General features: G+C 37.3%; 1 protein-coding gene and 1 pseudogene across 7 annotated transcripts in view; one reads left to right on the top strand and one right to left on the bottom strand.

The window, feature by feature from the left end:
• The window catches only part of XKR9 (XK related 9), an 82,035-nt gene that overhangs the window by 44,115 nt on the left and 23,169 nt on the right, over nt 1-14,751 (top strand). For 2 of the 7 annotated variants that reach the window (XM_034668166.1, XM_019798929.2), the window contains 2 exons: nt 2,696-2,776; nt 8,154-8,704. The exons of 1 other annotated variant lie outside the window; for it this stretch is intronic. In XM_034668166.1, coding sequence (XP_034524057.1) covers nt 8,433-8,704 — 272 coding nt within the window. In that variant the 5' untranslated portion in view covers nt 2,696-2,776; nt 8,154-8,432. Of the gene's footprint in view, nt 292-2,695; nt 2,777-4,858; nt 4,941-8,153; nt 8,705-14,751 lie in introns of all 7 variants that reach the window. 4 more of the 7 variants (XM_034668169.1, XM_034668170.1, XM_034668167.1 and 1 more) reach the window with 3 other exon arrangements.
• On the bottom strand, nt 6,122-6,539 carry LOC100470344 (annotated as a pseudogene).

Genomic DNA, 14,751 nt, shown 5'->3' on the forward strand with positions numbered 1-14,751 from the left:
CCGGTAGTCGCCTGACATCGCGCGAACCGGGCGGGCGGGGGACTCGCCAGCTGTGCTGGGGGCGTGACCGTAGGTCACGTGACACCGCCCGGACTCCGTAGGCGGAGGCGGGAGGGCGGGTGAGGGCGCGTGGCGTGAAGCTTTTTGAGGCGAGGTTGCGTTCGGCCGGCCGAGCTCCGTGGCCTGTCAGAACCTGGTGCCTTAATAGGAATTTGTGGCGAGTTCTTCCCATTGGACGAGAGACGTTTTAACCTGGGAGGTCTTGTGGAGCACGGGGCAGGCAGATTTGAGGTTAGTTACAGAACAGTAAATCCTGGAGAGGGTGGCTTGTTGTTTTTAGGCAATGGCGGTGTGTGTGTGTGTGTGTGTGTGTGTGTGTGTGTGTGAAGAAACATGTTTGTCATTTATAATAAATAGGGACAACTCGTATTTACTTAGTGCCTACTGCCATCCTAAGTGCTTTTTCTAAACACTATCTCATTTAGTTCTCGCAACGGCGTGAAGAGGAAGGCACTATTTTTTATGTCTGTTTTAAAACGAAACACGGAGATTTGGAGACTTGGCCAGGTGACAGCGGTGTGAACCCAGCTCCGCGTCTGAAGCCTTATTCCTCGCTGCCTTGCCCCAACACTTGGCCCCCTCTTGTTAGATCCAAGAAGCTTGCGGCAGCCCCTCCCTTGTGCTGTGTTCCTGTCCTGACACCGAGGTCAGCCTGGAGGAGTTTCGTTCCCAAGTTAGAAGGGAGTTATTTTCTCTATGAGGAGTCCTTTTCTAATCTGCTAAGCATGGACTATCCCAGTATTAACAACCCCTCCCTATTTAAAAAAAAAAAAGTTACAATTTTCCCAAAAGGAAATGCACAGATCCTACGAACCGTTTCATTGAGTTATGATAGTTGTATGTAAGCTACCTCAAAAGAGATCTGGGACATATCCACTGTCCCAACCCGCATCTTTTTCAAAACAAGTGAGAAATGAACACATTAGAAGTCTTAGGAAACACATTTTAACACTTTTTTCGCTATTTGTACACTATTTTACAAATCATTAGTTTAATATTCCAGATTTCTTGATAGACATACCTGTTTTATGTGTGACGAATTTCTTTGCCTTGTGTCTCAAAGATGTACTTTTAATGCGAAAGTGTTTCAAAAACCTTTGCTGAAAGGGCAGTACGCTCTTTAAAAAATGTTGGGAAGAACCATCAAAATTCCCCACATCAGGCATTTTCAACTCCCCAGTTTTATTTATTCATAGCCATCACTTAATGGCTATTCAGTCAGGAAGCTACCTCTGTTTTCCTTTTTAAAAAACCTTGTGCCAGGAGGTCAACAAACCTTTGAGAAGAGGGTGGAACAGTAATTTCTGGGACTTGTGGGCAGTTCCATTCTTTTATCTCTTGACTTTTTGTTTTAAATTAGAATTTCCCTTGTGGCTTCCATCTCTTTCTTTTAATTAATTGCCAAGCTCTTCATCTGCCAAATGGACCTAACAAAAAATTTAAAACTTAAGTGACTTCGGTTGAGTCATACAAGGAGCTACCGGCAGAAGAGGGGGAATAGAGGGTAGTGAACTTGTTTTAGACAATATGAAATTGGGGCGATTGTGGGATATCCTGGTGAAGAAATCTATAGACAGTTGGATATGTATGGGTTGAGCTCAGAAAAGAGATACAGCCTGCTAATACAAAATTGTTTTTATGGATATGTTTAGTAATGTGACTTGAAGTTTAAGCTCCTCTCCAAGAAATAAGACTAAAGATTTTGGGCAACCCTCTTGGGCCCCCTCCCCCTCTGGGAGCTTTGTACTATTGCTAAATAAAGTTTGCTGCCTGCTAAAAAAAAAAAACAAAAACAAAACAAAAAAAACCCCACCCAAAAAAACAAACCCCAAAGATTGTTACATTTACAATCATTTATCATCTACCTACAGTATGCACAGTGTTACTGTAGACATATGGGGGGGTGTTAAAATGATAGTTGGCTTTCGAGAGGCTTATAACCAGGAAGGAGACGTGTATTATCTTCTTTTAAAGCACGTGGGAGTAAATCCTAGAGAAGTATGGCTGAAGTGATAGGATGGCAAGGAGGAAGGGGGAGAATCAAAGTAATTGGAAAGATCTGGGAAAGCTTAAAGGTGATGGGGTTTTGAGCTGATTCTTAAAGGACTGATAGAACTTGATCAGGTAGATAAAGGTAGGAAGGGCATTCTAGACAGTAAATAATCTTGAGAAAGGCTTGGAAATAGAACAACTGTAGTATTTATTTTGGGAACAGAAACCAATAGTCATGTCCTTGGGGCATAGGGTTTAAGAAGGTATACAGTTTTGAAAAAGGTAAGTAGGACTAAGTTAAAAATACTTTGTAAGTTCTTTATCAGAGTACTTGAAATATAAGAATCTCTTTCAAACACTTGTTGTCTACTTGGATACGCTGTGAGGCAAATTGTATTTTCTTAAAACTTAAATTTTGAATACAGTAATACAGTAAAACTTTGTAACTTAGTCAACCTGTGAGAGGAGCCATGTTATTCCTTCTCCCAATGTGAGAGTTATAAAGGGGTGTACTGTAGTTGCAATGATACAAACTCTTATCACTAGATGAGAAAATCCCACATATGACTAACAGATGACTTCAGTTTCATTTTAGCATTTGTTCTTAAAGGTTTACACACCCTTTAATGATACTTGTTTTCAGTGAAGAAGAACTAAAAGATTCCCAGGATGAAGATTTTCCAGAAGAGACTCTGAGTTAAAGAAGGCTTTTTATACTTGACAAGTAAGTCTGCATTTTATATGTGTTGAATTTGGTTGACCAACGAAAGTTTGCTGGTTTTTACTTCTTCAAACGCCTGCTTTATTACAAAGAGATCATGTACAGTGGACAAAGGTTATGTATTTTGGCTGGCAGCCAGTTAGCCACATAGCTGGGTTGACCTCTGAATGAAATTGGATTGAACCTGTCCTATTAAGTCAGCAAGTGTCAAAATTCTCCATAAAGTCAAATTTTATAGGTGGTATTATTTCACCTAAGGTGATAATTAAAACAGTGATTAACCATAGGGATAGAGAGGAACTGGGCTTCATACAAGTTATATAACTATGTGGTTATTGAAGGAGGTGTGGGCTTTCTTTATGAGAGCTGCTATATTTATTTCCTTGCTGTGTAGTTATCTTTCTGGTTGGCATTATGTTCTGCCTGACTAAGTTAGGAATAGAGACGTTGCCACGTCACATTAGTCTATTGAATCTGATGGTTTGCTAATAATGGAATTTTCTAAGTTTCTCAGAAATTATTTTTCTCATCTTGTAAAATTTATTTCAAAACTGCTAGTGTTTTCCATATCCATGCCAGATAAAGGAAACTCTCTTTGTGGGGAGAGTGGTTAAGAAATGTACACATGGAGTGCTTAGGTATTTTTTTTTTTTAGATTTTATTTTTATTTATTCGACAGAGATAGAGACAGCCCGCGAGAGAGGGAACACAAGCAGGGGGAGTGGGAGAGGAAGAAGCAGGCTCATAGCTAGAGGAGCCTGATGTGGGGCTCGATCCCATAATGCCAGGATCACGCCCTGAGCCGAAGGCAGGTACTTAACCGCTGCGCCACCCAGGCGCCCCTGGAGTGCTTAGGTATTATAGTCTGTAATGTTAAGGAAATTATCTACATTAAAATCAGTTTATTTTTTAAAATTATTATTATTTAGAGATTTTATTTGTTTATTTGACACAGAGAGCACAAGTAGGCAGAATGGCAGGCAGAGGGAGAGGGAGAAGCAGGATCCCCGCTGAGCAGAGAGCCTGACATGGGGCTTGATCCCAGTTCCCGGGATCATGACCTGAGCCACCCAGGTGCCCCTAAAATCAGTTTACTCATTAGAGATAACTCATCTAAGTATCCAATATCTCTCAGCCTCAGTGTTTTGCTCAATAATACCTTTCTCATAGAGATTTGTGAGGATTAAATAAAATTTATGTAAAACACTTCACACATAGTAAACACTCAGCAATGATAGCGACTGTTATTCTACCTATTTTTCCATTATATATGTGATCTTTTCTCTCCCTAGATAGTGAAGCTTAAGAAATTATATTTTTTAGAATGATATTAGAACAGGACTTGGATGCACCTTAAACACATCCAGTATAGCCATGGTAAGGAATGCCAATATTTTGTGGAACTTTTGTTTCTGGAGGACATATTTGAAATCTAGTACATTAGATTTTCATACTAGCTGTTCTTTCCACTGGAAAGCTTTTCCACATGATATCCATGTGACTGATTTCATTCAGTTATTTGCCATCTTCTCAGTGAGGCCTGTTCTGACCATTCAAGACCTTCGCTGAGATCAAGAGTCAGACACTTACTAAGCCCCCCAGGTGCTCTCTGTCCTGACCGTTCTAATTAAAATTGCAACTCATGTGCCTGTCTCTACTTCCAACTCCTAGGTTGTGTTTTTTCCATAGCACTTACCACCTTCCAATATAGTATTTAATTCACTTATTATTTTTATTGTTAATTGACTGTCTTTCTCTGTTCAGATGGAAGTTCCACAAAGGCAGGGATTTTTTTGTCTCTTTTGTCATTTGCTGTATCTCCAAAGCCTAAAACAGCACATGGTAGGTTCTAAGTCAGTATTTAATTCATTTGGACAGAACCTTCTGATTAAATCTCATCCTCCTAACTCCATGATTATGCTGGACATGATGTCTTCCATTTTAAGATAAAAAACTTACCGCGTGGAAATTCATGGCCTGCTAGATTGGGGAAAACTCAGATTTTAAAATTATCTTTTTCTATCCTTTTGGGCACAGCATTCTTGTCAGGAAAAGTAGTGACAGTGAATTTTTTTTTTTTTCCAGTAAGAAGAATGAAGTATCTTTTAATATTATTTTGAAAACTTTTTAACAAAATACTTATAAGTGGTAAAATGACAAGAACACTGTAAGTATTAGGTTATGTGTGTTTTCAGTAGCACTGTCTCCTCCTGGTTTTTAAAGTAATAAACATTCTTTGTAGAACCGTAAGTTGTTAGTCTACTTGGGCTGCCATAACAGAATAACCACAGACTGTGACTTAAACAACAGAAATTTATTTTTTCACAGTTCTGGAGATGAGAAGTCCAATGTCATGGTGCCAGCAGGGTTGGTTTCTTTTGAGTCCTTTCCTTTTGTGCTGCAGATAACTGCCTCCTAGCTGCATCCTCCTGTGGCCTTTCCTGTGTGTATATGGGAGGGGGGGTGTGGGGGAGGGAGGTCTCTGTTGTCATTTCTTTTTATAAGGACACCAGTCCTATCGGATTAGGGCCCTGTCCTTAACCATTCCTTTTAATCTCAATTGCCTCTTTAGAGGCCCATCTCTAAATACAGTCACGTTGGTGGTTCGTACTTCAACGTAAGAACTTTGGAGGGAAACAATTCAGTTCATACATATAGAAAAGAATGAAGAAGAGGAAAAAATCATCTATAATACCATTAATTTCCCGGATAAAACTACTGTTAACATTTTTGTATTCCTCCAAGTCATATTTCCTTTGTATTTTCAAAGCTTTGCAATCATACCATAGTATTTTTTTTTTTTTTACTTAACATTACTTAAAGTGAAGTCAAAGATTGCACACTCAAATGCTTATAGGGATCAGGCAGGCCGGCAAGATAATAATGGTAACTAACATTTATTGAGTTCTGTTTGCCAGGTACTTTCCTAGAGGTTTATATGTATTATATATATTATGTTTCCTAGACTTCACAACAACCCCATGAGGTATATGCCATTATTATTTCCATGTTTCAAGTGAAAAAGAAAATAAGGCAGAGGGAGGTAAAAAAACATGTTTGAGGACACACAGCTAGTAGGTAGCTATATTAGCATTGAGACCCAGCTGCTGAAATGACTGAAATGGGGTGGTTGGCTATTGTGGTGACCTTGAGAGAGCATGCCCCACCTAGGCATCCACTGCTCATGATGGATTGTTAGTCTAGTGTAGCAGATCTTTCAGTTTTTTGATAGCAGTGAAAAATCTGTATTTTTACATGCAATATTGGCAATTAGGAAAATAAAAAAAAACTGTTGTATCAAACTTTTTTTTTAACTTTGCGACATTTTATTATAAAAAGCTGGTACTCCTAAACATGAACTAGTTTGTAAGAACTTAATAAGAGCTTAAAATTCATTGCACATTTACTCATTTTTTTTTTAGCTTGACCTTGTAGTAAATCTTTAGCTTCATTGATTTTGGCTGTTATATAAGGAGATAGATCCTCCCTTGTTTGGGTGATTAAAAAGCATAATTTGTAGAAGTGTGGCTCTTATTTTTCCTTTATTGTTAGTAGAGCTTACACCTGCTGTTAATGCTGCCTCTTGTTTTGGCATTTTGTGTTCAAACCCACCTCTATAATAGCTGCCACTGAAGGCAGATTTTGGTAGACTTTAAAAACTTGTTTTGCTTGAAGCTCCATATGCTCCACGGCTTGCAAAACATAACAGCCTGCAAATCCTGCAGCAGTAAATGGTCAGTCCATTTGCTACCACTGTACTGCCCATGGCTCCGGCTTGGCTCGCCTGCATCCACTGAGAGGTTTATCCCAGCCCAGAGGCTGCAGCCACCAATTCCATGCCTCTACCAGAAAGCACCACTGGCAGGTACAAAGGCCTCGGATACAAGCACCCCAGGAAATCCTAGAGCAGCTACAAAGTCAGACAGATCTTGTATGTAGATTGCATTTAGCCCACATATATAAAACAGGGGTCACAATAGTAATACCTATCTCCTAAATTTGATGTAAGATTTAAATGGGGGTATTTTATGTATAAGGTTTAGTTTAATGCCTGGCACATAGTGCTAAGTAAATGTTAGCTAATATTTTGTCTAGTCATTGCAATTCTTTAAAAGTATCATTTACTATTGTTTTTATTTTAAGAGATTATGTAAGTAATATATGGATACATGTCTTTTGTAAAAAAAAAAATTCCAATAATATAGAAGAATAATTAATTACAGGATTGAATTTGCTTTTGCTTTCCACTCCCAACTTCCTTCTTCTCTCCGTATATAATTAAAAAACCCATAAAAAGGGGCGCCTGGGTGGCACAGTGGTTGAGCGTCTGCCCTTCGGCTCAGGGCGTGAGCCCGGTGTTATGGGATCTAGCCCCACATCAGGCTCTTCCTCTGTGAGCCTGCTTCTTCCTCTCCCACTCCCCCTGCTTGTGTTCCCTCTCTCTCGCTGGCTCTCTCTATCTCTGTCGAATAAATAAATAAAATCTTTAAAAAAAAACCCATAAATGCTATATTTATCCTTCTGGCACTTGTTTTTTTCACTTAATACGTCTTGGAGATCTTCTGAGGTCAGTTTATACAACACTGCTCCATTCTTTTTAAAGGTTGTGTGGTGTATTCTCTACTACGGTATACCATAATTTATTGAATTAGGTCTCATTTGTCATTTAGGTAGTTTTCAACTTTTTGCTATTATAAAGAAGGTTTTGCAAAGAGTATATATCTTTGCACACATTTGTGACTATTTCCCTAGGCTTGATTCTTAGATGGAATTGCTGAATTAAAACCATATTAAGTTAACTATAGAGAACACACTGATGGTTACCAGAGGGGAGGTGGCTGGGTGGGTGGGTGAAATAGGTGAAGGGGATTGAGGAGTGCACTTGTGATGAGCACCGGGTGTTGTACGGAAGTGTTGAATCACTATATTGTACACCTGAACTAATATCACACTGTATGTTAACTAAGTGGAATCAAAATAAAAGTTAAAAAACTATATTAAGAATTTTCACAGCTATTGCATCTTTGTTAAATTTTTTTTAGTAGCTTTGTAATATTCCATTTTGTGAATCTACCATTATTATACCAATTCCTTATGTTGACACAGTTAGATTGTTTCTAATTTTTTGCCACTGTAGGTGGACGTGTGATAAATATCTTTGTTAGTAGGTTATGGCTTTTAAGGTAAGTAGTCTGAGAGGAAGTTTTCAACTAATAAGTATATTTCTGAGGCTTTACTTTCCCAAAACTATTATAAGAACTATATTTAGTGGTAATATATTATTTTTACAAAAAGTAGAGGTTTGATAAAATCATGGCCTAGGGTTTTTAATATTATATTCAAGAATTTTAGAATCTTTTATATATATGTTTCATTTTAGGTGTTGTCATCTGTAATGAAGATCATTGAAAAACAGAAGATTGAATAAAGCCTTGTAACATTGGACCTGGATAGGACATTTAGGAAAGAAAATTAAAATTAGTCACTTCGGTTTTATTGTTTCAATTTCATAATATTTATTCTTTCCTCTGAATAAATTTAGGGAGTAGAAATTAAAATTCAGTGCTATACCAACAGATGCACTAATATTCTTTTTTCTTTCTTTTTTTTTTTTGTATGAGATAAGAAAGTAGATAACCAAGAGCTACAGTGATTCATAATGAAATACACTAAATTGAATTTTATGTTGTCAGTTCTCGGCATTATAATCTATATAACTGATTTAATTGTGGACATCTGGGTATCTGTCAGATTTTTCTATGAAGGACGAAATGTTTTTGGTATTTTAACGGTGAGCTTTATGCTCTTTGGAACACTTGTGGTGCAGTGTTTCAGTTATTCTTGGTTCAAGACTGATTTAAAGAAAGCAGGCCAAGAAAATCAGCATTGTTTTCTTCTACTTCATTGCTTGCAAGGAGGAGTTTTTACAAGGTGAGCATACACTTTTGATCATTAACATTATTTTTCTTTTATGCAAACAGAAACTACCTTTCTGTGTTTGGGTAGTCAAATGTACAAAGTTCCCCTATTTGCATGTAGCACAAAGGTTACTTGCTCCTCATTATCGGTGCTTATATGAGTCATTGCTGTACTGTTAGAATTTTCCAGGGTCATTGATAGAATGTTTCAGTTTACCTTGGGGCACCTGGGTAGCTCAGTTGGTTAAGCATCCAACTCTTGATTTTGGCACAGGTCATGATCTCAGGGTTGTGGGATCTAGTCCTGTGTCAGGCTTGGCTCAGCGTCGGCTTAACACTCCCCCCCACCCACCGCCCTTCCCCTGCTTGTACAGGTGCACACATGAGCACATGTGTTCTCTCTCTCTCAAATAAAATCTTAAAGAATGTTTTTTTTTTAAATTTCAATTCAATTAATGAACATATAGTATATTATTAGTTTCAGAGGTAGAGTTCAGTGATTCATCAGTCTTATATAATAGCCAGTGCTCATTACATCATGTGTCCTCCTTAATGTCCATCACTCCATTACCCTATTCCCCCACCCTCTCCCCTCCAGCAACCCTCAGTTTGTTTCCTGTGGTTAAGAGTCTCTTATGGTTTGTCTCCCTCTCTGACTTCATCTTGTTTTATTCTTCCCTCCTTTCCCCCATGATCCTCTGTCTTTTCTCTTAAATTTCAAATATGAGTGAGATCATATGATAATTGTCTTTCTCTGACTTTTTTAGCTTAGCATAATACCATCTAGTTTCATCCACGTTGTTGAAAGTGGCAAGATTTCATTTTTTTGATGGCTGAGTAGTAGTCCATTGTGTGTGTGTGTGTGTCTCTCTCTATGTGTGTATATAGATATATCTATATACACATATACACCACATCTTCTTTCTCTATTCATTTGTTGATGGACATCTGGGCTCTTTCCATAGTTTGGCTATTGTGGATATTGCTGCTATAAACATTGGGGTGCAGGTACCCCTTTGAATTTAGTTACTTTTTCTGATATGTACTCACTTTTTGTGTGTGTGGGGGAAATGACTCATTTCCGTGTCTTATGAATCTTTTATCTTCTATTTTCTATTCCAAGCCTGATTATGTAAATGTAGTTTATCACTTGCAATTCTGAGAGCACTTAATTTTTTTAAGTTACTTACACCATTGATTTGACTAAATGAAATTTTTACTGTAATCAGTAGCCATGTGGTTAATTAGGTACAGAATCATATGCAGAACTAAAAATAACCTTAAGAATCATCTTGTTCAGGGACTCCTGGGTGGCTCAGTCAGTTAAGCATCTGCCTTCAGCTCAGGTTATGATCCCAGGGTCCTGGGATCGAGTCCCACGTTGGGCTCCTCGTTCTCCCTTCTGCCTGCCACTCCCCCTGCTTGTGTTCTCTCCCTCTCTGACAAATAAATAAATAAAATCTTAAACAAAAAATCTTGTTCAAAACCTTATTTTATAGTTAAACTAGGAATCTAAATAGGTCCTGAGAATTCTGTGATTTTCCATATGTCTAATTTCATTTGACCTTTTCATTATTAAGGCATTTAATTCTGTTAAAAGCAATATATATATTAAAGAGAAAAATAAAGACAAATATTAAGTGGATAACATATTGTTTTGTTACAGTTAGATTTTGAATTTGGGCTATTTTGACCACCACCTTTCTTTTTTTTTTTTTTTATTGTATTATGTTAGTCACCCTACAGTACATCCCTGGTTTCTGATGTAAAGTTTGATGATTCATTAGTTGCATATAACACCCAGTGCACCACAATATGTGCCCTCCTTACTATCCATCACCAGTCTATCCCATTCCCCCACCTCCCTCCCCTCTGAAGCCCTCAGTTTGTTTCTCATAGTCCATAGTCTCTCATGCTTCATTCCCCCTTCAGATTACCCCCCTTTCTTTATNTTTTATCTTTGGATTTCTAGTTTCCAATTTATCTAGGTGTAGATTTATTTTTCTTGCTTGGGATTTGCTGGTCTTCTTAATTCTGTGGATTATTATCTTGCATTAGTTTGGCACAATTCTTAGCCATCGTCTTCTCTAATGTTTTCTTTACATTTCCTTCTGGGACTCCAAGCAAATATAAGTTAGATCTCACACAACCTAACATAAATGTTGCATGTTAGATGTTTTGAATTTTTATTTTTGACTCTGTGGTATATTCTGTGAAAGTTTTTCATAACTCTTTTTTTTTTTTTAAATTTCACTAGTACTTTCTTTCACTGTGGCCAAAATGTTATTATATCCAACCACTGAGTTTTATTTTATAATTTTTATTTTATTTTATTTTTTAATTTAAATTCAAGTTAGTTAACATATAGTGTAGTATTGTTTTCAGGAGTAGATATTAGTGATTCATCACTTACATATAACACCTAGCGCCCTCCAAATACCCATCACCCATTTAACCCATTCTCTTACCCACCTCCCCTCGAGCAACCCTCAGTTCTCTGTAGTTAAGAGTAATTTATTGTTTGCCTCCTTCTCTATTTCTATCTTATTTTTCTTTCCCTTTTCCTATGTATACACTCTAGTTTCATCTGTGGCACTGCAGATGGCAAGATTTCATTCTTTGATGGCTCAGTAATATTCCATTGTATATATGTATACCACATCTTCTTTATCCATTCTTCAGTTGATGGACATTTGGGCTCTTTCCCTACTTCAGCTATTGTTGATAGTGCTGCTGTAAACATTGGGATGCATGTGGCCCTTTAAATCAGCATTTTTGTATCTTTTGGGTAAATACCTATTAGTGCAGTTTGTGGGTTGTAGGGTAGTTCCATTTTTACCTTTTTGAGGAAGCTTCATACTGTTTTCCAGAGTAGCTGTACCAGTTTGCATTCCCACCAACAGTGCAAAAGGGTTCCCCTTTCTCCACATTCTTGCCAACATCTGTTGTTTCCTGAGTTATTAATTTTAGTCATTCTGACTGGTGTGAGGTGGTATCTCATTGTGGTTTTGATTTGTATTTCCCTGATAAGTGATGTTGAGCATTTTTTCATGGGTATGTTGGCCATTTGTATGACTTCTTTGGAGAAATGTCTGTTCATGTCTTCTGTCCATTTCTTAACTCGATTATTTTTTGGGTGTTGATTTTGATGAGTTCTTCATAGATTCTGGATATTGGCCCATTATCAAAGATGTCATTTGTAAATCTCTTCTCTCATTCCATTGATTGCCTTTTAGTTTTGTTGATTGTTTCCTTCACTCTGCAGACACTTTTTATCTTGATGAGGTCTCAATAGTTCAGTTTTGCTTTTGTTTCCCTTGGCTCCGGAGATGTGCTAGTAAGAAGTTGCTGCAGTCAAGGTCATAGAGATTGCTGCCTGTTTTCTTCTCTAGGATTTTGATGGTTTCCTGTCTTTCATTTAGGTCTTTCATCCACTTTGAATTTATTTTTGTATATGGTGTAAGAAAGTGGTCCTGTTTCTTTCTTCTGCATATGGCTGTCCAATTTTTCCAATACCAATTGTTGAAGAGACCGTCTTTTTTCCATTGGACATTTCTTTCCTGCTTTGTTGAAGATTAGTTGACCATAGAGTTGAGGGTCCATTTCTGGGTTCTCTATTCTGTTCCATTGATCTATGTGTCTGTTTTTGTGTCAGTACCATACTGTCGTGAGATTACGGTTTTGTAATATAGCTTGAGGTCTGGGATTGTGATGCCTCCTGCTTTGCCAGTACCATACTGTCTTGATGTTTACAGCTTTGTAATACAGCTAGAAGTCTGGGATTGTGATGCTTCCCACTTTGCTTTTCTTTTTCAACATTACTTTGGCTATTTGGGGTCTTTTCTGGTTCCATACAAATTTTAGGATTGTTTGTTCTGGTTCTCTGAAAAATGCTGGTGTTATTTTGATCAGGATTGCATTGAATATGTAGATTGGTTTCAGTAGTATAGACATTTTAACAATATTTGTTCTTCCATTCCAGGAGCATGGAATGTTTTTCTGTTTCTTTGTGTCTTCACGTTATTTCATAAGTATTCTATAGTTTTCAGCATACGGATCTTTTACTCTTTTGGTTATGTTTATTCCTAGGTGTCTTATGGTTTTTGGTGCAATTGTAAATGGGATTGATTCCTTGATTTCTCTTTCTGCTGCTTCATTATTGGTGTGTGGAAATGCAACAGATTTCTGTACATTGCTTTTATATCCTGCAACTTTGCTGAATTCATGTATCAGTTCTAGCAATTTTTTGGTGGAGTCTTTTGGGTTTTCTACAAAGAGTATCACGTCATCTGCAAAGAGTGAAAGTTTTGCTTCTTAGTTGCTGATCTGGATGCCTTTTATTTCTTTTTGTTGTCTGATTGCTGAAGCTAGGACTTCCAGTGCAATGCTGAACAATAGTGGTGAGAGTGGACATCCCTGTCATGTTCCTGACCTTAGGGGAAAGTCTCTCAGTTTTTCCCCATTGAGGGTCATATTAGCCATGGGTCTTTTCTTTCTTTCCTTTTTTTTTTTTTTTTTTTTTTTTTTTTTTTTTTTTTGGTAAAGATTTTATTTATCCATTTGAGAGAGAGAGAGAAAGAGAAAGAGCATGAGCAGGGTGAGAGGCAGAGGGAGAAGCAGGCTCTCTGCTGAGCAAGGAGCCCTTTGTGGGACTCAATCCCAGGACCCCGGATCATGACCTGAGCCGAAGGCAGACACCCAACTGACTGAGCCATCCACGTGCCCGTAGCTGTGGGTCTTTCATATATGGCTTTTATGATGTTGAGTTATATTCCTTCTATCCCTACTTTCTTGAGGGTTTTTATCAAGAAAGCAGACTGTATTTTGTCAAATGTTTTTCTGCATCTATTGAGAGAGGATTATATGGTTCTTATCCTTTTTCTTATTACTGTGGTGTGACGTGTTGATTGATTGTGGATATTGAACCACCCTTGCAGCCCAGGAATAAATCCCCATTGATCATGGTGAGTAATCCTTTTAATGTTGGATTCTATTAGCTAGTTGGAATGGATTTGATTTGATTGGATTGATTAGCTAGTATCTTGTTGAGAATTTTTGTATCCATGTTCATCTGGGATATTGGTCTGTAATTCTCCTTTTTAGTGGGGTCTTTGTCTAGTCTTGGAATTAAGGTAATGCTGGCTTCAGAGAATGAATTTGGAAGTTTTCCTTCTATTTTTATCTTTTGGAACAGCTTGAGAAGGATAGGTATTAATTCTTTAAATGATTGATAGAATTCCCCTGGGAAGCCATCCCGCCGTGGCCTCCTGTTTGTTGGGAAATTTGTGATTGCTGATTCAGTTTCTTTTCTGGTTATAGGTCTGTTCAAATTTTCTATTTCTTCTGTTTCAGTTTTGGTAGTTTATGTGTTTCTAGGAATTTATCCATTTCTTCCAGATTGCTCAATTTGTTGGCAATTTGTTGCTCATAAAATTCTCTTAAAAATTGTATTTCTGTGGTGTTGGTTGTGATCTCTCCTCTTTCATTTGTGATTCTATTTATTTGGGTCCTTTATCTTTTCTTTTTGATAAGTCTGGCTATGCATTTAACAATTTTGTTAATTCTTTCAAAGAACTGGCTCCTGGTTTTGTTGATCTATTGTTTTTTTGAAACCTGGGATTGTGGTACCTCCAACTTTGTTCTTTCTTAAGATTGCTTTGGCTATTCAGGAGCCTTTGTGGTTCCATACAAATTTTAGGATTTTTTGTTTTAGTTCTGTGAAAAATATTGTTGGTATTTTGATAGGGATTGCACTGAATCTTTAGATTGCTTCGGTAATATGGACATTTTAACAATATTTGTTCTTCCAGTCCACAAGCATGGAATACCTTTCCATTGTGTTTTCTTCAATGTCTTATAGTATTTAGAGTACGGGTTAAATAAGTTCACCCCTTTGGCTAAATTTTATTTGGGTATTTTATTCTGTTTGATACAATTGTAAATGGGATTTAAAAAAAATTACTCTTCCTGCTAGTTTGTTGTTAGTGTATAGAAATGCAACACATTTCTGTATGTTGATTTTGTATCCTGCAACTTTTTTTTTTTTTTTTTTTTTTTAAA

This window comes from Ailuropoda melanoleuca, chromosome 9, assembly GCF_002007445.2.
Source record: "Ailuropoda melanoleuca isolate Jingjing chromosome 9, ASM200744v2, whole genome shotgun sequence".
NCBI lineage: Eukaryota > Metazoa > Chordata > Mammalia > Carnivora > Ursidae > Ailuropoda > Ailuropoda melanoleuca.